Source organism: Pelophylax lessonae (genome assembly GCF_965119305.1).
Source record: "Pelophylax lessonae genome assembly, chromosome: 7".
In the NCBI taxonomy this organism is placed as follows: Eukaryota; Metazoa; Chordata; class Amphibia; order Anura; family Ranidae; genus Pelophylax; species Pelophylax lessonae.
Genome location: NC_138774.1, coordinates 288,441,341 through 288,463,480, shown reverse-complemented (window position 1 = coordinate 288,463,480; position 22,140 = coordinate 288,441,341). Strand labels below are relative to the sequence as shown.

General features: G+C 47.3%; 1 protein-coding gene across 1 annotated transcript in view; it reads right to left on the bottom strand.

Moving 5' to 3' along the window:
• The window catches only part of PTGS1 (prostaglandin-endoperoxide synthase 1), a gene marked incomplete at its 3' end in the record, with an annotated part of 98,472 nt that overhangs the window by 33,493 nt on the left and 42,839 nt on the right, over positions 1-22,140 (bottom strand). The window contains exon 6 of the mRNA XM_082263286.1: positions 4,607-4,788. Coding sequence (XP_082119412.1) covers positions 4,607-4,788 — 182 coding nt within the window. The remainder of the gene's footprint in view (positions 1-4,606; positions 4,789-22,140) is intronic.

The window sequence follows — 22,140 nt, the reverse complement described above, 5'->3', positions numbered from 1 at the left end:
TTATTGGACAGACATACAGTAGTAAAAAAACACTTCCAATGGTATATTGTGAAATTTTGGGGGTCTGGATCACTAGCCAGCCATGTCTTTGTAAAAACAAACAGCTTTTATTTCTCTAAGGCAAGCAAAACAGCTTATCTTCAGCATTAAACAAACAAAACAGTCCAAAAACTCTGGTAGAAACCAAAACTTTGGCTCACCACCAGCATACACTTGTCTCACAACAGGGTTTAAAAATAAAAGACTGATGTCAGTAGGGCAGTGGATAATGTGTCAGCAGTCGTTTTATTTTTTAACACTGGAATGCTGGTGGTGAGCCAAAGTTTTGGTTTCTACCAGAGTTTTGTGTCAGTAGGGCAGTGGTCAGTTTAAGCAGGGCAGAGGTTGATGTCAGTAGGGCAGGGGACAGTGCCAACATGGCAGAGGTTGGTGTCAGCGGTCTTTTATTTTTAAACCTTGTTGTAAGACAACTGTATGCTGGTGGTGAGCCAAAGTTTTGGTTTCTCCCAGAGTTTTGTGCCATTAGGGCAGTGGACAGTTTCAGCAGGAAAGAAGTTGATGTCAGTAGGGCAGTGAACGGTGTTAGCAACCTCTGCCCTGCTAAAACTGTCCACTGCCCTCCTGACACAAAACTCTGGTAGAAACCAAAAGTTTGGCTCACTAGTGGCACATTTCCACTGCAAGTACCGGCTCGGCTCTACTCGGCCCTGCTTGGCCCGGTTTGCTTTTCCACTGCTGGTACAGCATGGTACGGTGTTGGAACGGTTCGGTACGGTATGGTTTGCTTTTCCACTAAAGTAGTACTAAAGTTAAGTGGGTGGGATAACAACGGGGTGGGTGGGATTCTCTGACCAATCAGTGGCTAGTAGTGACTGCATGCAAAGGATTGTGGGATATGGTACCGGGTATGGTACCTCTTGGAACCACAATCGAGGTGGTACTGTTTTAGAGAGCCGCACCGTTTGGTTCCATGCAGTGGAAAAGCGCAGCCGTACCGTACCGTACCGAACCGTTCCTACACCGTACCATGCGGTACCAGCAGTGGAAAAGCACAAAAGCGAGCCGAACCGTTCGGTTCCATGCAGTGGCAAAGCGCCATAGCATACACTTGTCTCGCAACAGAGTTTAAAAATAAAGTCTGCTGACACCGGCCACTGCCCTACTGACATCAACCTCTGCTCTGCTGAAACTGTCCCCTGCCCTACTGACACAAAACTCTGGTAGAAACCATAACTTTGGCTCACCACCAGCATATGCTTGTCTCACAACAGGGTTTAAAAATTAAAAACTGCTGGCACCGTCCACTGCCTTACTGACACCAACCTCTGCCCTGCTGAAATTCTCCACTACCCTACTGAAACAAAACTGTGGTAGAAACCAAAACTTTGGCTCACCACCAGCATACACTTGTCTCACAACAGGGTTCACAACAGGGTTTAAAAATAAAAGACAAGAAAAAGGACAGGCGCCGCTGAGTGCAGCAGTGAAAATGTAATTGCATGACATTAATAAAAACTTACATTAAGGTAGGTGCTTGTCCTCATAGCTCCTAAATCCCTTCATGTACGTGGTACTTCCGCCCTCAGGCCGACCAGCAGCCGGGAGATGACGATACCAGGGGAAGCCAATGGGGGGAGCCGGGGTCAAGCTTAGACAGCGGTGAACCGCAAGTCTACCAATGATGACGTAACGCGTTTCGGAGCATGCGTACAAAGCTCCTTCCTCAGGCGATAGAGAAGACTCGCATAACGCGGTCATATAAAGGCTAATTATATTCACTGCTGTCTAAGCTTGACCCGGCTCCCCCCATTGGCTTCCCTTGGTATCGTCATCTCCCGGGTGCTGGTTGGCCTGGGGGGGGAAGTACCACGTACATGAAGGGATTTAGGAGCTATGAGGACAAGCACCTACCTTAATGTAAGTTTTAATTAATGTCATGCAATTAAATTTTTACTGCTACACTCAGCAGCGCCTGTCCTTTTTCTTGTGTGCCAGCGGGATCTCTGCTTCTGCCTGTAAACAGCGCTGCCCTCCGTGATGGCACCGGAACACTGCACAACTTAGAAGTCCTGACAGTTCCCCACTCTTCCACCTAATTGGGGACCCATCCTACGGCACAAGCGCCCAACACATCCCTTTGTTTTTAAAAATAACAACCACTGCCCTACTGACATCAACCTCTGCCCTGCTAAAACTGTCCACTGCCCTACTGACACAAAACTCTGGTAGAAACCAAAAACTTTGGCTCACCACCAGCATACACTTGTCTCACAACAGGGTTTAAAATTAAAAGACTGCAGGCACCGTCAACTGCCTTACTGACACCAACCTCCGCCCTGCTGAAAGAGAACTCTGGTAGAAACCAAAACTTTGGCTCACCACCAGCATAACCTTTTCTCACAACAGGGTTTAAAAATGAAAGAGTGCTGACACCAACCTCTGCTCTGTTGAAACCGCCCATTGCCTTACTGACACAAAACTCTGGTAGAAACCAAAAACTTTGGCTTACCACCAGCAAACCCTTTTCTCACAACAGGGTTTAAAAATAAGACTGATGGCACTGTCCACTGCCCGACTGACAGGGGAGGACTGGGCCAGGGGGCAAATTGCCCCCTGGGCCGCTCTGATGTCCTGTAAAAAGGCTGCACTGCTTCTGCCACAGACATGCTTAAAAGATTCCTGGTGAAGAGAAGTAAAAAGTCTCTGCCACTGACCTACTGAGTCCGGGATGAAGAAGTGTGGGATGGTAAAGATTGTGTCTGAGCAGAGGCCGGTTCCATGCCCCACTTGAGACTCTCCTCCCCTGGCAAGCCCCACCTGAGCTGTCCCAACTCCCCCTAACCACCCCCTGCTGGCCAGGTTGGGAACCCAGGTACAGTTGGTGAGTAAAGAGTACCTGGAGCCTGGAAAGGGGGTCAGGAGGAGGACAAGAAGAGGGAGAGGGGGAGCAGGCCAAGCCACTGCACCATGGGCCTCTGGTTTGTACTTGCCCCCTGGGCTGAAGGTTGCCAGTCTGCCCCTGCCGACTGACATCAACCTCTGCCCTGCTGAAACTCTCCACTGCCCTACTGAAACCAAAACTTTGGCTCACCACCAGCATACACTTGTCTCACAACAGGGTTTAAAGTCCTCGCCCACTCCAGGAATGGTCAGAATAGCCCAGCAGCTCCCTCACTACCGTGTCCTATTCCATGCAACACTTCATGGACACCTACTGATTGCTTCCTGCCCCCTTTCATACCTCTCTCGCAGGCAGGTTAACCCTTTCCAGTACAAGGTACCTCTAGTAAGGGCTGTAGGCTCTTTCCCACCCAAGATTTCCCCAAGCCTCCCTATATCAGAACTTTTTATTCCTGGGAACACTGCAAATCAGTTTTCCATGTTTATCGACTTACCCTGCATGGGTGAGAATCCTTGAGTAATCTCTTAAGGGGACCACAACCTAAACAATTTCGACACATCTACTACTAGGACCCATCCCTGGCATCCCATACAGTATATATAACAGACCAAAAGGGCAAATATAAGAAGATCATTGTTAGGGTTTAAATCAGAGGCGTAACTAGAACCTTCAGGGCCCCGGTGCAAGAAACCATGAAGGGCCCCCCCCGGACTCCTGACCAGGGCCCTGCCCTTCAAGCCTGGGGCTCTTCCCACTGATCCTGGGACCCTTTACTCTTGTTGCGGGGCCCTTTATTACAGTCCCGCAGCGGGACCCTTTCACAAGTTCTGCAGTGGGCCCCCTTCCTGCCATCTTGGGGCCTCCCCTCGGTGGTGGAATGCCAGGGCCCGGTTGCAAGTGTGACCTTTGCGATCCTGGAAGTTCACCCACTGGTGTCAGTAGTTTTTATTTTTTTTGGTATTTAAATTGTATTATTTTTTATCATTTTTATTTTATTTTTTTTACAAAGTCACTGACTATGACTCTGTCTATTCATTAAAGGAAGGAACTGGTAAATTACATATTTACCAACCCCTTCCTGGTTCTCTATTGTGACAAATCCCCTGCAGCAGCCAGCAGGAGAGGGAAGGGGGCACAGGCCCCCTTAAACATGGGGCCCGGTTGCAATTGCAACCCCTGCAACCCCTGTAGTTACGCCCCTGGTTTAAATGTTCTTTAATAGCCTTCTTGCAGCCAAGGGGCAACAGTTGCGATAGTCATTGTACTTTCATAGCCTTTCTTTCCAGTTGCCATGGTCACTGCTACCCTATAGATGTTACACTCATAATCTGAATTGCAAATGAAGGAATGATAGGCATCTAATGTCCACGGGGTCCTTCAAGCAAATCCGGAAGATGCTATAGGAATGAGAAGCATGCCCAGAATAGCTTAAACTTTCTAGCACCAATTAGATGGTATCTTAGCAGTCAGCCCAGATTAGGTTAATTAACTGCATGCCAGACTTTCAAGTTTCAACTCTACCTGGCAGTTACTCAGGCACACCCATCAGTGCAGGATCACTGCACCCGACCGTAAAGGAGGCACTAACAGGGAGGTCTGCTTGCTAAGGGATGTCAAGGATCTTATCTGAAGATTAATTGCTCATTTTCTCATCCCCCCACGGAGGTCTTAAGTGGAATGTAGAGAAAGAAAAGTGCAACTTACCCCATGACCAAATCCTTTAATGAACCCTCGCCCCATCCTTCCATACGTCTTAAAGAACTGATGGGTAAAATGCTGGGCGAAGAAGGAAAACATGAGGTTCGTGCGCTGCGGGTCGGGGATGAATTGGCGCCTTTTTAAAAAGGTCTCCACCAGTAAAGTGGGGTCAGGCAGTTCCAACTTTCCTGTAAAAGAAGAATAGAACATGATACGTTGATTGCAAAGAGATGGTTTTAGCATGGGTGAACGTAGAAAACAAACAGGGCTGGTTCACACCAGAATGGAAGGCATTCCTGTGCGATTCCTGCACGTTCCCCTGCAGCCCTTTCCTCTGAATGGGCTGGAAATCGCACCGGAACACACAAAAAGTAGTGCATGCACAACTTTTGAAAAATGCCCAACACCAAATTGCATGGTACTGCGGTACCATGTGATCTGGTGCCAGCCAACACTTTGAGTTTGGGCTCTGCGTCTTGGGTGGCGTTAACAATGTATTGGCCCCTTTAGCAGATCGCAAAGGCAGTACCATTTTGAACGCGGTTCAGGAAAAGAGTGTTTCATGTGCATTTCCCGCACCGCGAACTGGCCCAAGACTTTTCACACCTTTTGATTCGATGCACCCAGAATATATTTAGGGGATTCAACTTGAAAGTTCAATTGTGCTTTAACAACAATATAAGGCACTGGCATAGCATCACAATGTTGACCCGGGTCCTTGCGACCTCCCTATCACATTCCATTTTACACCTGGACAGGAGGTGTGGCATATACAGGAACCCAGTGGCAGCCCGTCCATTGGGGGCGCCGACCCCCCCCCCCATCCATGCATCCGGCCCCCTAATCTACATGCAGGGCGCCGGACGCATGGATTCCATTGGGGTTTTTTTTTGTTTTTTTGAAGCACGTGACTAGAGCCAGAGGCTCTAAAAGGCTTCAAAAAAGGGTGGGAGCGGGGCGCAGAGCACTGCGCCCTGAGGCCACCCAGTTGTGTGACAATAGCGAATGAATATTGGCGCATGAATATCACTACGCCGCCCCCCCCCCCCCCCGGGCCCATGGAGCACCAGCCGCCACTACAGGAACTGATCCGCTCCATTTATCGCCTGCAGCTGCTGGAAACCTGCTTCTCCTCCTCTCCTTCCCACTGGGATTCAGCGGCTGCAGGAGGAAAATGGAGAGGCTCAGTTCCAGTATATGCCGCCCCCTCCTGTCCCGGTTACTCTTATTTTTACTATCCAGGCCCCGTTGTGTTCTCTCCTGGTCCCCTGTAGAGCTGCCAGCTTCCCCCTCTCTTGCTGTGGGGGGAATCTTCAGGATAGAGAGCGGGGGAAGGGGCCAGTAAATATGTTATTTTAATTTTCTGAATGAACACAGCGAGTGATCGGTACCAATCGCTCCTTTGTCCATTCATAACTGAAGCAGAGAAAAACTGTTTACTATGCTTCAGTTTGTGAATGAATAGGAAGCTCTTTACAGAGCTATTCTTGTCTATTCATTTTGTGCAGCTGAGGTTGTGTCCTCAATCTCCTTTCTGTCTCAAATGTGAGATATTAGGGGTCTGTTTAGACACCTGATATTTCACCAAAGGTAAAACTAGCACTGATGGACACTGTTAGGCGGGCACTGATGGGCACTGATCAGGAGGCAGTGGTGGGCACTAATGGGCACTGATTAGCAGCACTGGCGGGAACTTAGGGGGATAGATGTCCCTCTAATACAGGGATCTTCAAACTATGGCCCTCCAGTTGACCCCTGATATTTCACCACTGGAGGGCACTTAGGGGGATCGATGTCCCTCTAATACAGGGGTCTTCAAACTATGGCCCTCCAGTTGACCACTGATATTTCACCAAAGGTAAAACTGGCACTGATGGACACTGTTAGGTGGCGCTGGTGAACACTGATCAGGAGGCAGTGGTGGGCACTAACAGGTGGCACTAGTGGGCACTAATTAGCAGCAGTGGAGGGCACTTAGGGGGATCGATGTCCCTCTAATTCAGGGGTCTTCAAACTATGGCCCTCCAGTTGACCCCTGATATTTCACCAAAGGTAAAACTGGCACTGATGGACACTGTTAGGCGGCACTGGTGGGCACTGATCAGGAGGCAGTGGTGGGCACTAACAGGTGGCACTAGTGGGCACTGATTAGCAGCAGTGGAGGGCACTTAGGGGGATCGATGTCCCTCTAATACAGGGGTCTTCAAACTATGGCCCTCCAGATGACCCCGGATATTTCACCGTTGGAGGGCACTAGGGGGATCGATGTCCCTCTAATACAGGGGTCTTCAAACTATGGCCCTCCAGTTGACCCCTGATATTTCACCAAAGGTAAAACTGGCACTGATGGACACTGTTAGGTGGCACTGGTGGGCACTGATAAGGAGGCCGTTATGGGCACTAACAGGTGGCACTATTGGGCACTGATTAGCAGCACTGGAGGGCACTTAGGGGGATCGATGTCCCTCTAATTCAGGGGTCTTCAAACTATGGCCCTCCAGTTGACCCCTGATATTTCCCCACTGGAGGGCACTTAGGGGGATCGATGTCCCTCTAATACAGGGGTCTTCAAACTATGGCCCTCCAGTTGACCCCTGATATTTCACCAAAGGTAAAACTGGCACTGATGGACACTGTTAGGCAGCACTGATGGGCACTGATCAGGAGACAGTGGTGGGCACCAACAGGTGGCACTAGTGGGCACTGATTAGCAGCACTGGAGACACTTAAGGGGATCGATGTCCCTCGAATTCAGAGGTTTTCAAACTATGGCCCTCCAGTTGACCCCTAATATTTCACCAAAGGTAAAACTGGCACTGATGGACACTGTTAGGCCAGTAACCAGCTTCTGTTTACTTCCGTGATCCGCTGTCATTGGCTGACAGCTGATCACATTGTAAAGGGCCCGCTGTGATTGGCCCTTTACCCTGCTCTATGATCAGCTGAGTCCCAAAGAACAGGAGAAAACAAGGTGCCAATCCCCCGGTGATCTTCGACCTTTTTCATGATCGACCTATCAAAGTTTGCCCACCCCCCTGCTTCAGGGTATTTAAAATAATTGGAGAGATATGTCAAAATTAGGAAAGTTTCTCCAAAATCTTTTGAATTACCCTCTAAATATGTAAATGAAGAGCTGAATAAACTCTTTAGCAACCTGGAGTTTCTTGGCACGCGGTAGAGGCGCCGGGGGGCCCCAGGTCAACTTTTACATCGGGGGCACACAAGCTTCAAGCTCCGCCTCTGGTATACATTTTTTTTTTTCCCAAAAAGAGTAAATAATAGGACAGAAAAAGACCCACCTAGCTATGATTTCCTACTTCATTTTTCCTTTCCCAGGAAAGTAAATTGAAAGGATTGAATAAACACTCACTGGCCACTTTATTCAGTACACCTGTTCAATTGCTTGGTAACACAAATTGCTAATCAGCCAATCACATGGCAGCAACTCAATGCATTTAGGCATCTAGACGTGGTGAAGACGACTTGTTGAAGTTCAAACCGAGCATCAGAATGGGAAAGAAAAGGAATTCTCCTAGTTTGGAGGGATTTCCTCTCACTTCCTGTCTAGCTATGGGACAGGAAGTGAAGAAAAATCTGCACTGGACACAGATTGTATAGAAAAATCTGACCCTCCCTTACTCTATCCAAAATGAAAAAAAAGTTTTGCCTAAAGTTCTACTTTAAGTGGCTTTGAACGGCTGGTCTGAGTATTTCTGGGATTTTCACACGCAACCATCTCTCGGGTTTACAGAGAATGGTCCAAAAAAAAGAGAAAATATCCAGTGAGCGGCAGTTGTGTGGAGGAAAATGCCTTGTTGATGTCAGAGGAGAATGGGCAGACTGGTTCCAGTTGATAGAAAGGCAACAGTAACTCAAATAACCACTCGTTACAACCAAGGTATGCAGAATACCTTCTCTGAATGCGCAACACATCGAACCTCGAAGCTGATAGGCTACAGCAGCAGAAGACCACACCGGATGCCACTCCTGTCAGCTAAGAACAGGAAATTGAGGCTACAATTGGCACAGGCTCACCAAAATTGGACAATAAAAGATTGGAAAAACGTCTGATGAGTCTCAATTTCAGCTGCGATATTCAGATGGTAGAGTCAGAATTTAGCGCATGGATCCATCCTGCCTTGTATCAACGGTTCAGGCTGCTGGTGGTGGTGTAATGGTGTGGGGGATATTTTCTTTTGGGCCCCTTAGTACCAATTAAGCATGGTTAAAAACGCCATGGCCTACTTGAGTATTGCTGCTGACCATGTCCATCCCTTTATGACTACAGTGTCCCCCTCTTCTGATGGCTCCTTCCAGCAGGATAATGTACCATGTCACAAAGCTCCAATCATCTCACCACTGGTTTCTTCACCATGACAATGAGGTCACTGTACTCCAATGGCCTCCACACTCCCCAGATCAGGTCACTGTACTCCACTAGCCTCCACACTCACCAGATAAGGTCACTATACTCCAATGGCCTCCACACTCACCAGATCTGGTCACTGTACTCCAATGGCCTCCACACTCACCAGATCAGGTCACTGTACTCCAATGGCCTCTACACTCACTAGATTAGGTCACTGTACTCCAATGGCCTCCACACTCACCAGATCCAGTCACTGTACTCCACTAGCCTCCACACTCACCAGATAAGGTCACTGTACTCCAATGGCCTCCACACTCACCAGATCTGGTCACTGTACTCCAATGGCCTCTACACTCACTAGATTCGGTCACTGTACTCCAATTGCCTCCACACTCACCAGATCTGGTCACTGTACTCCAATGGCCTCCACACTCAAATATAGAAAAACCAAAACAGTGTTGCGCCAAATCTATAATAACACTTAAATACAAAGTGGTAAGAAGTGCTTCCAGGTGAAAAATAAAGAGTCCACAGAAACCAGTGAAAAAATCTTCAGTGCTTGACAGTGACTGTGCTCACCAACCCTTCACCAGTAAATGTGGCCTCTCACCTCACATTTTGACCCCCGCATCACCAAGGGTGTAAAACAGCTTGTTCCCTCTAATGGGGTATGCACGAGATGGTAACATCAATGGATATATGGAAGATTGCTCAGATCCAAAATTGGTCCGATACATACATAGAGAGATAAAGGAACAAATCTAGTGCTCTCCGTATAATAACTAAATCCAGGTATTTATTAAAGTTGCACTTTTATCAATGAATGATAAAATCAGCATAAAAGATTCGGTATCAAACAATCCAGGATGCTAGTCTTGAGAGGATATAATGTCAGGCATGCAGGCTCCGCCCCCTATACGCGTTACGTCAGCCCATAAGCATTGACTTCCTCGGTAGGCTCCACACTCTCCAGATCAGGTCACTGTACTCCAATGGCCTCCACACTCACCAGATCAGGTCACTGTACTCCAATGGCCTCCACACTCACCAGATCAGGTCACTGTACTCCAATGGCCTCCACACTCACCAGATCAGGTCACTGTACTCCAATGGCCTCCACACTCACCAGATCAGGTCACTGTACTCCAATGGCCTCCACACTCACCAGATCAGGTCACTGTACTCCAATGGCCTCCACACTCACCACATCTCATCCAATAGAGCACCTTTATGATGTGGTGGAACAGGAGATATGCATCATGGATGTGCAGCCGATAAATCTGCAGCAACTGTGTGATGCTATCATGTCACTATGGACAAAAATCTCTGAGGAACGTTTCCAACACCTTGCTAAATCTATTCCACCAAGAATGAAGGCAAAAGGGGGTCCAACCCACTACTAGCAAGGTGTACCTAATAAAATGGCCGGTGAGTGTATAACAAGATAACAGTTGTTACATCCTTTAAATGTTAATAAAAAGAGTTAATAAAAATGATTTTACAAGTCCTCTGGCAGGTCAGTATATAAAAGTTTCTTGGAAGTCTAATCCACCTTTTAGCTGCGTGCCCCTAAGGGATTTGGTGCAGGATATGGAGTCATCTGTTCAGTATATTGAATTCTCCCACACCTTACAGCCTTGGTGGAGAATGTGCTACACAAGTATCTGCAGATTCCTGGGTCAGCGTAAAATCAACAAAAACTGAGATAAAACGTAATACATGGTACGGTTTATGCTGACTTTCAATAACTGCATCACATTTTTCCTTAATTAGGTCATGCTCCATCAGCCAGGAAATGGTTTCCAGGTTTGCCGGAGGGAATTAATTGGCCCCCAAAAGTGAGAAATATGTATGAGCACCAGCTGGTGTCATCGTCAGAATCGGTCTGGACATAGAGAACTTTCTTTATTACTCATCCCACCACGTATGAATGAGGAAACCTAGAAAATATCAACCGGAGATGATCCAGCCCTATGGTAAACTCACCCTTAAAGCGGAGTTCCGGCCTCAATTACCTTTTTTAACTAAAAATACCCCTATAATACTAATCCATTGCCCTTTACAGAACCGCTATTCTCATACTTACAAGGTGTATAGTATTGGATTTTAGTCAAAATCTTACTTTTAAAAACACTGTCTGGGGGCGGCCATCTTGGATGTGGGCATCTGAAGCCGCAGTGTAATCTGCTGTGTCCTTCTTCCTGATTCCAGGGAGTGTTCTGGGAGTTCTTCCTGATCCCAGCCTGTGACGGTGTTCACCGTCACTGGAATTTAAGGACAGATGGGTGATGGTTTGGATTGCTTCATATTTGTCAGCAAGGTCTCCATGTAGAAATATTGAGATTTGTTCCCATTTGCCATGAGGTCTCTGACCAGGAAGTACAACTCCTAATATGGTCATCCCAGGAAGTTCAATGAGGAGACTGACTGTCTAACAATGTTGCTTTTGTCTGAGGTGGCTTTCCATTCACCTATTGTCGGGTGTGCTAATGAACCCACCTGTTGTCTGCTAAGGGATGTATTGACACTCAGAGTAATGTGTATTGGGGGCTCGTTATGGAACCATTGTTCTGTGTCTGGCTATTGTGTACATTCATTGACCCCTGGGGGTTTCTGTCTCATTACACATACTGTAACAGTCCTTCTACTCAAGCTATCGGACCAATCCCTGCTGACTCATTTTCAAGTCCTCATTTGCATGGCTAAGGAGGACCTGAAGGAGAACGACATGTACTTTGCAATTGACCAATGGGAAAGCGGTTGTTGGGGGCATGATGTTCCAAATTCTGTATAAAAGTGTGCTGTGTACTTCCAATAAAATGTCTTCCTGTTTGAAATTACATACAGCCTGCCTGGTGTTTGTTCTAATGGATTCCGAAAGGCACATAGCTGTAGTTCGGATCCCGGAGCCTTGGTTGACCGAACCATCAGACGTTGCGATCTGCAAGCTGACTCACTAGAAGCAGAGGAGTGTAGGGAGAGCGGAAGCGAGCGAGCAAGGGTCTCGTCACACAGCCCTCCTGGGAGTAATGACAAACAGCTCCCAGGATGCAATGCAAAGGTGGAAGTGATGTCGGTGGCCGTGGCCACAGAGGGGGGAGAAGGAGGAAGTACTATCAAAAATGCCCTGAAAATAAGGTAAGGGACCCCCAAAAAAAATTGAAAATGCCCAATTGTTGATCAGCATAGCGAGCACTCCAGGAATCACCAAATTTGCAAAATAGGCCGGAACTCCGCTTTAATGATTGAAAAAATAAACAATACAGTCTTGCATACATGTTTTACAAGCATAAGGTATCAAACGCAATAGATCGTAGGGTAAAGTACGATCTCTCAAATGTTAAAACAAGCTCATAGAGCAAATCAAGAGTCAGTAGATACAGTATCTCAAAAAAGTGAGTACACCCCTCACATTTTTGTAAATATATTATATCTTTTCATGTGACAACGCTGAAGAAAAGACACAGGAGGAGAACAAAGACAAGTGTGTCTTGCCTACAGTCAAGCATGGTGGTGGCAATGTCATGGTCTGGGGCTGCATGAGTGCTGCCGGCACTGGGGAGCTACAGTTCATTGAGGGAACCATGAATGCCAACATGTACTGTGACATACTGAAGCAGAGCATGATCCCCTCCCTTCGGAGACTGGGCCGCAGGGCAGTATTCCAAGATAACGACCCCAAACACACCTCCAAGACAACCACTGCCTTGCTAAAGAAGCTGAGGGTAAAGGTGATGGACTGACCAAGCATGTCTCCAAAACATCCAAGAAGTAGGACCGCACTCAAGGCAAAATATGAAATCAATAGTATCCTTTATTCCTCATGGATAAATTCCTACAGACAGTGCATGACAGACATGTTAGGTTGACGCGTTTCACGATAAAGATGATCGCTTACTCATAACCACAGCATGTCTCCAGACCTAAACCCTACTGAGCATCTGTGGGGCATCCTCAAACGGAAGGTGGAGGAGCGCAAGGTCTCTAACATCCACCAGCTCTGTGATGTCATCATAGAGGAGTGGAAGAGGACTCCAGTGGCAACCTGTGAAGCTCTGGTGACCTCCATGCCCAAGAGGGTTAAGGCAGTGCTGGAAAATAATGGTGGCCACAAAAAATATTGACACTTTGGGCCCAATTTGGACATTTTCACTTAGGGGTGTACTCACTTTTGTTGCCAGCGGTTTAGACAATAATGACTGTGTGTTGAGTTATTTTGAGGGGACAGCAAATTTACACGGTTAGTGCCGGTTCACACTGTTCCGACTTGTCAGGCGACTTGGTCGCCTGACAAGCAGCGGACCATGCTGTGCAATTGGAACCGTTCTAATAGGAGCGACTCAAGTCGCTCCTACTTAAAAAAAGGTTCCTGCACTACTTCGGGGCGACATCGGAGCGACTTGCATTGACTTCCATTATGTGAAGTCGTTGCAAGCCGCGGTGCACGGGCATAACTCACCCGAAGTCTTTCGCCCTAGTGTAAACCGGGTCTTATACAAGCTGTACACTCAATACTTTACATTGTAGCAAAGTGTAATTTCTTCAGTGTTGTCACATGAAAAGATAGAATGAAATATTTACAAAAAATGTTAGGGGTGTACTTACTTTTGTGAGATACTGTATGGGAAACATTGAAAAACGTGACAATTATAAATATACATAGCACCAATGTCAACATCATGGGTGTCATACATGAACAATAAGCATTAAGACATCATGAAGTACCCTGAAAACCCGTTGCTCTAGAAAAAAAAGAGTATGCTGTAGGGATCGCACTTTGTCAAAAATGGACGGGGAAAAGTTACGAAATTATTGCTCAAAGGGTTTCTAAAAGGTGCATATACCCAAAGGAGGGAAATAATGGAGATAGAGAGAGGAACATAAGGACTAGGGACAAGAAACACTCCAACCAGGCTATGAGGTGTTGGCATCTGAACCACCTTCTGCCCGAGAGATAAACTCAGAGAAGTAGCGGAACACGGACCATGAAGACCAGGTGAGAGAAAACTTCTCATTTTTACCATTTTCCTGTGCCAACAGATGTTCCACGTCCCGAATACGATCCACTTCAGTAGCCCAATCCCCAAGGGAAGGCATTGTTGTCGATCTACAATGTCGGGAAATCACTACCCTGGCCGCCGCCAGGAAGTGTCGCAGTATATCTTTCTTTACAGATTTGAAAGTTCTAGGAAGCATAGACAAAAGGGCTACCTCAGGTGAGGGTTGTATAGAGGTTGCCATCAGCTTGCAGTATAATTCGAAGATTCTGTGCCAAAACTTCTTTATAGAAGGGCAATCCCACCAAGTGTGGAGCATGGTACCTCTGGAACCCAGAGACCACCAACAGGTATCTGGTAATGTTGGGTTGGAATGGCGTATATTCGAAGGGCATCTGTAGCATCTTGCCACCAGCTTGCACCCTTTTTCCTGAGTCTTAGTGGCTAGGGAGAGCTTATATGTCAAAATAAAGCATTTTTGCCAATCCCCAGGGGATTTTGAGTGATGTAATTCTAATTCCCAGGGCTGCGTGTATGGTGGAAGGCAGTGCTGTATTTTGGCCTAGGCCAACAAGGCCCAGGCCTAGGGCGGCACTTTGCAGGGGGGCAGCAATAAAGCCGCCTCCCCCTCGACCTGAGACTCTTTTGGCCACTAGTTGCTAGAGCCGCCTCTCCCACCACTCTCTCTCACCCCCCTCCTCTCTCTCTCACCCCCCCTCTCTCTCTCATCCCCCTCTCTTTTATCCCCCCTCTCTCTTATCCCCCCTCTCTCTCTCACCACCCTCCCCTTTCTCTCTCTCTCATCCTCTCTCTCCCTTTCATCCCCCCTCTCTCTCTCTCTCTCTCATCCCCCTCTCTCTCGCCCCCCCCTCTCTCTCTCTCTCTCTCTCTCTCTCTCTCACCCCCCTCTCTCGCCCCCCCTATCTCTCTCTCTCTCTCTCACCCCCCTCTCTCGCCCCCCCTATCTCTCTCTCTCTCTCTCTCTCACCCCTCTCTCTCTCTCTCTCTCTCTCACCCCCCCCTCTCCCTCCCCCCTCTCTCTCTCCCTCCCTCACCCACCCCCATCTCTATCTCTCCCACCCCCTCTCACCCCCCCCTCATGAGATCTCAGGGGTTCATGCTGGGACTTGGAGTTTTTGAGGAAGTCACATCTGTTAAAAAGGAAGGAGGGGGCAAATTTACATAGGATGGGGAAGGGGGGCGCCCAATTTAGTCTTGCCTAGGGCAGCACAAAACCAAAATACACCACTGGTGGAAGGGCAGGAGAAGAAGCCTTAAACAATAAGGAGTAAAGTTGGGGGGCCACGTGTGTTGGAGGGTCTGCCAGCACAAGCATAGCCTTGAATCCTGTTGGCTCAGCTAGAATGTCTGGTATAGATGGGAGGGTGCGAATATAAGAAGGTCCTTGCTGTCTCTGGAACCACTGCGTGGGGTGTCGAGAAAGTGACGTCTCACATTTTTAACCATTTGCCGAACGCTCAAGTTGAGGGTACTGCGGCAAAGTGGCTCGTTATCGTCCAGCGACGTAGACCTACGTCGTTGGATCCCACCTGCTCTCGGCGGCACCCGCGCGCCGCCGGAGGCTTGCTCCCGCTGTATTCAGATACAGTGGGAGTCGGGCCAGGGGAGGAGAGGAGGTGATCACCGCTGCTCTTCCCCGATCGTCGGGGATCGAGTGAGGAAATCCGCCCGCTTGTGTAAACAAAGCGGGCGGATCTCCTATGTGACAGACAGTCACAGATTACAGGATTTAGCATAGCTGAACCTGCGATCTGTGTCTGTGTCACACAATCCCCTCCCCCCACACACGTCAGTAAGCATGAGGCATACATTTAACCCCTTGATCACCAATAAAGTTAACCCCTTCCCTGCCAGTGTCATTATTACAGTAATAGTGCATATTTTTAGCACTGATTACTGTAGTAATGTCACTGGTACCTCCAAAAGTGTCAAAAATGTCAGTTAGGGGTCCGATCTGTCCGCCGCAATGTCGCAGTCCCGCAAAAAAAAATCGCAGATCGCCGCCATTACTAGTAAAAAAAAAATAAACAATAAAAATGACAAATCTTTCCCGTAGTTAGTAAACGAAATAACTTTTGCGCAAACCAATTAAAATACGCTTATTGTGATTTTTTTTTACCAAAAATATGTAACAGAAAACAAATTGGCCTAAAAAGTAAAAAAATTGTGATTTTTAAAATTTTTTTTGGGAATGTTATATATCAGAATGTAAAAAATATTGTTTTTTTTTTTTTCAAAATTGTCGCTCTTTTTTTCAAAAATTAAAAATCGCACAAGTGATCAAATACCACCAAAAGAAAGCTCTATTTGTGGGTAAAAAAAGGACATAAATGTAATTTGGGTACAGCGTCGCACGACCACGCAATTGTCCGTTAAACTAACGCAGTGCCGAATCGCAAAATATAGCCTGGTCAGGAATGGGGTAAAATCTTCCGGTCTTAAAGCAGTTAAAAATACGCTGATTGAGAATTTTTTTGTCAAAGACATGTAGCTAAATACATTTTGGCCTAAATATATGACAAAAATTGAATATATTGGATATTGTTTAACTGTCGAAGTAGAAAATGTCAATTTTTTTGCAAAATTTTCACACTTTTTTTATTAATATCCCAAAAAATGAAAAGCGCACAGGTGATCAAATACCACCAAAAGAAAGCTCTGTTTGTGGGGAAAAAAAGGATGTAATTTTCGTTTGGGTACGGCGTTGCATGACCACGCAATGGTCCGTTAAAATCGCGCAGTGCCAAGTTGCAAAAAGTGGCCTGGACGTAAAGCAGGAAAATCCTCCGGTGGTAAAGTGGTTAACTTGTTATGCATTCAGACTTATAGGCAGGTGCCAGTAATGCTTGTCCTTATTACTAATATTATTATACAGGATTTATATAGCGCCAACAGTTTACGCAGAGCATAATATAAAAGGGAGGCAGTACAGTTACAATACAATAAAATACAACAGGGTTAAGAGGGCCCTGTTCATAAGAGCTTACAGTTTAATAGGGTGGGGCAAGTGGTACAAAAGGTTGTAACTGTGGGGGGTGAGCTGATGGAAGCGATAAAAGATTAGTTGGAGGTGGGATAGACTTCCCTGAAGAGATGAGCTTTCAGAGATCGCCTAAAGGCAGCCAGAGTTGGAGATAGCCGGACAGATTGATTGAGATAGAGATTTCCAGAGGATGGGAGAGGCATTTTAGTTTTGACCCTATGGCTATTACATAGCTATTACCGTATATACTCAAGTATAAGCCGATCCGAGTATAAGCCAAGGCCCCTACTTTTACCACAAAAAGATGGGAAAAATGATTGACTCGAGTATAAGCCTAGGGTGAGAATGCAGGGTGGCGGGCATGGTACAGGAGAATGCAGGGTGGCTGGCATGGTACAGGAGAATTCAGGGTGGCTGGCATGGTACAGGAGAATGCAGGGTGGCTGGCATGGTACAGGAGAATGCAGGGTGGCAGGCATGGTACAGGAGAATGCAGGGTGTCAGGCATGGTACAGGAGAATTCAGGGTGGCTGGCATGGTACAGGAGAATGCAGGGTGGCTGGCATGGTACAGGAGAATGCAGGGTGACTGGCATGGTACAGAAGAATGCAGGGTGGCAGGCATGGTACAGGAGAATGCAGGGTGGCAGGCATGGTACAGGAGAATGCAGGGTGGCTGGCATGGTACAGGAGAATGCAGGGTGGCTGGCATGGTACAGGAGAATGCAGTGTGGCTGGCATGGTACAGGAGAATGCAGGGTGGCTGGCATGGTACAGAAGAATGCAGGGTGGCAGGCATGGTACAGGAGAATGCAGGGTGGCAGGCATGGTACAGGAGAATGCAGGGTGGCTGGCATGGTACAGGAGAATGCAGGGTGGCTGGCATGGTACAGGAGAATGCAGGGTGACTGGCATGGTACAGAAGAATGCAGGGTGGCAGGCATGGTACAGGAGAATGCAGGGTGGCAGGCATGGTACAGGAGAATTCAGGGTGGCTGGCATGGTACAGGAGAATGCAGGGTGGCTGGCATGGTACAGGAGAATGCAGGGTGACTGGCATGGTACAGAAGAATGCAGGGTGGCAGGCATGGTACAGGAGAATGCAGGGTGGCAGGCATGGTACAGGAGAATGCAGGGTGGCTGGCATGGTACAGGAGAATGCAGGGTGGCTGGCATGGTACAGGAGAATGCAGTGTGGCTGGCATGGTACAGGAGAATGCAGGGTGTCTGGCATGGTACAGGAGAATGCAGGGTGTCTGGCATGGTACAGGAGGAGAATGCAGGGTGGCAGGCATGGTACAGGAGAATGCAGGGTGGCAGGCATGGTACAGGAGAATGCAGGGTGGCTGGCATGGTACAGGAGAATGCAGGGTGGCAGGCATGGTACAGGAGAATGCAGGGTGGCTGGCATGGTACAGGAGAATGCAGTGTGGCTGGCATGGTACAGGAGAATGCAGTGTGGCTGGCATGGTACAGGAGAATTCAGGGTGGCAAGCATGGTACAAGAGGATGCGGGGTTGCGGGCATACTAGTGTGGCTGTGTTTCACTTACCTGTTCCAGAGGCGCCTTCATTTTAAAAATGGCGCCGCCCGGCGCCGACACGTCATTGCGCAAGCGCCACCGCTGCTCGGGAAAGCTGCTATATGTTCGGATTTTTCAGACCTGTCCCGAGCGGTGGCGGCGCATGCGCGGTGACATTTATACGCCGGGCGGCGCCATTTTTAAATCTTAAACACGTCGGAGTGGCCGGGAACTTTTTTTTGTTGACTCGAGTATAAGCCGAGGGGGACGTTTTCAGCACAAAAAAATGTGCTGAAAAACTCGGCATATACTCGAGTATATACGGTAGATTGTAATTACAGGTGTTGTTGCAATAAACATTGAAGGCCAGTTATAGATGGGGGCAGGGGCCACTTAGGGGAGGTTTGGGCTACCTCCAGGCCAGCCTGAACCTCATTTATCCATTAGCTTGCATGTGCTCCCACTGTGAAGACACTTATAAATTAGTAGTGTTAGGACTGCAAGCAATACAGGGTGCCGTGAAGGGGCCTTGCAGCTTACAAATGCGTTTGCAGATGTATGTTATCTAAACCCCTGTTTTTAACGTACAGTAATACCTTGGTTTGCGAGTATAATTAGTTCCAGCAGCTTGCTTGTAATCCAAAACACTTGTATATCAAAGCAAGTTTTCCCATAAGAAAGCATTGAAACTCAGATGATTCGTTCCACAAGCATTTAATGGTATAAATAAAGATATGCTGTTATTATATATATAAAGTTCATTACTGTACAGTATAAGTATGCCATCTCCTCTGTTATACATTATGTGTCCCTGTGTCCGTGCTGTACATAACAGATGCCGATTTATACTGTATTAGAGCGTGTCTGGCACTGTGTGACTGTTCACTGCAGCCCTCTGCTTCTCTCCTCCCCTCCTCCTCAGATGACGTCAGAAGGAGTGATCGGCCCCTCCCGCCGGGGAGAGCAGAGAGACGAGGCGAGAGAGAGGCAGAGAAACGAGGAGTCATATACAGTAAGCGCAGGGACGCTCTGAAACAGTATAAATCGGCATCTTTAACACTCTGAAACAGTATAAATCGGCATCTTTATATACAGTACAAGCACTGGGACACATAATGGTATGTAACAGAGGGCATTAACAGAGGGGATGGCATGCTTATAGTGTATAAAACTGCTCGTATATCAAGACAGGTTTTTTTTAAAAATGTTGCTCGTCTTTCAAAACGCTCGTAAACAAAGTTACTCGCAAACCAAGGTTTCACTGTACATTGTTAGGCAGGTCAATTTGGTTTGTAAGCAGACTGGTCGGTGAGTATATTTACTAAGGGCCGGTTGTTCTCACGCACCTCATTTAAAGTCCCAAACCCTTTTTCCTCAAAATTGGAGATAGCCGGACAGATTGAGAGAGAGAGTTCCAGAGGATGGGAGAGGCTCTGGAGAAGTCCTAGAGACAAGCATGGGAGGAGGAGACAAGGAAGCTAGAGTGCAGGAGGTCTTGAGAGGAGCGGAGAGGACGGTTTGGGTGATATTTGGAGACAAGATCGGTGATGTAGCTCGGGGCAGAATTTTAGATAGTTTTGTATGCTGTTAGTATTTTGAATTTAATTTGCTGGGCGATTGGAAGCTAGTGCAGGGATTGGCAGGGAGGGTTGGCAGACATTGAGCAGTTGCTAAGGAAGATAAGTCTGGCAGCAGCATTCATGATAGACTGAAGAGGGGATACCCTGTGGAGCGGTAGGCTTGCGTTCAAAGTTATTGTTTAGTGATGGAAGGGTTGAAATGTAGCGTCTGCAATTTGGCCTGTGGAGCTTCCTAGTAGTGGGTATTTAAGGGGGAAGGGTTTAGACCAGGGTTAGCAACCACCCGTAAATGTATCTGACTGGTACCCATCTGTCCTCACTACATGATAAGAATCCAACCCAGAAGAGGAAAACTCAGCCCACCTGACCTCTGGTGGTCTCTAATAGCCTCTAGGGCAGGGGTGTCAAACTGCTGAACTCCAGCTGTTGCAAAACTACAAGGCTCATCATACCTCTGCTTCTGGAAGTCATGCTTGTCACTGTCAGCCTTGCAATGCCTTATGGGACTTGTAGGTTGGCAATAGCTGGAGAGGGTCGCAGTTTGACACCTGTGCTCTAGGGGGTAAGAGGGGGCTTCACATAGCATGAAGCTGCCCTTTGCCGGTGTTCTGCTGAAAACTCCAACTTGCCGAGAACTCCAACGATGTTATTTCCGGTGAGTGTACACCAAGAATATTTGGAGATTTCGACCACTTGGTGTTTTCACAGAACACCGGCAGCCTTTACACTCCAGTAGATGCTATAATTAGTGGAGATCGTTAATCCACCTTCTAGTTGTCACCGCCTTGGAGGCAGCCAAGTTTTTGGTTAGTAGCGGGCGGACTAACAATCTCCACTAATTATAGAATCTACCGGAGTGTAAAGGTTACCCCTGTTCTGTGAAAACACCAAGTTGTCGAAATCTACAATTAATTCTGGTGTACACTCACCGGAAATAATGTTGTTGGAGTTCTCGGCAAGTTGGAGTTTTCGGCAGAACACCGGCAACACGCTTGAGAACTGGACTGCTGCTCTCATGCAGAGTTCAGCAATCCCACTTGCCCCCTGCGCAGTACTTAGTGTAAAGTAAGTGACTGGCACCCATCTGTTCACGTCCTCACTACACTATAAGAATCCAACCGTGAGGTGAAAAGTCACCCCACCTGGCCTTTGGGAGTATCTAATAGTCTCTAGGGGGTAAGAGGATGCTACATATAGAAGGAAGTTGCCCTTTGCCAGCAGTGCACTTGAGAACTGAACTGCTGCTCTTGTACGGTGTTCATTGATCCCACATGCCCCCTGTGCAGTACTTGGGGGTACCATGCAGGGGGCGTGTCTGAGCACTGCAGAACCGGACTGCAGAGCTCTGTGTGAGATAGCAACGTTCTGACTCTCCAGCGTGCTTCCAGCATATTGCACAACAAAAATCTGAGACTTCAATTGGGTTTTAAAGCAAAAAACTGATGAAACTACTTCATACTACAAATGAACAGAGTAAATGTGAAGCCTAGATCCTGTCCACACACTCAATTTATGAGGTCAGTTCAAAAAGGCAGATCAGGTATCGCTATCTACTAGACACCACAGTGTTTCCCCCACATAGGAGATAAGTCTTTACAAATGCTTCCAAGATTTTTTTTTTTTCTTAGAGACAGTTATAGTTTTCCAGACTTTTATTTAGGGCGGGTTTTGTTTCCATTTAGATACACGGTGAGCTTAGTGGAATTCTTCTTTCATAACATTTTTAATTAAACATAGGTGACTCACAAAAGTGAGCAATCACTGCACAGACGCGTCTGAAAGACTGGACTACCCACTCAAAATTGGTATTGTTTGACTCATAGGGCATCGCCACCAGCACCAAAACTCAACTTTAGGTAGAATTATTAAAAGTGGAGCTCCACTCAAAAGGGGAAGCTCCACTTACATAGTTACATAGTAGGTGAGGTTGAATAAAAACAATAGTCCATCCAGTTCAATCTGTGTAGGTGTGTGTGGCTGTAATCATCTCACATACCCCTGAATGTTCTGATCCTTGAGATGGACGTCTAAGAGTCTTTTGAAAGCCACCATACTTCCCGCAGGAACCA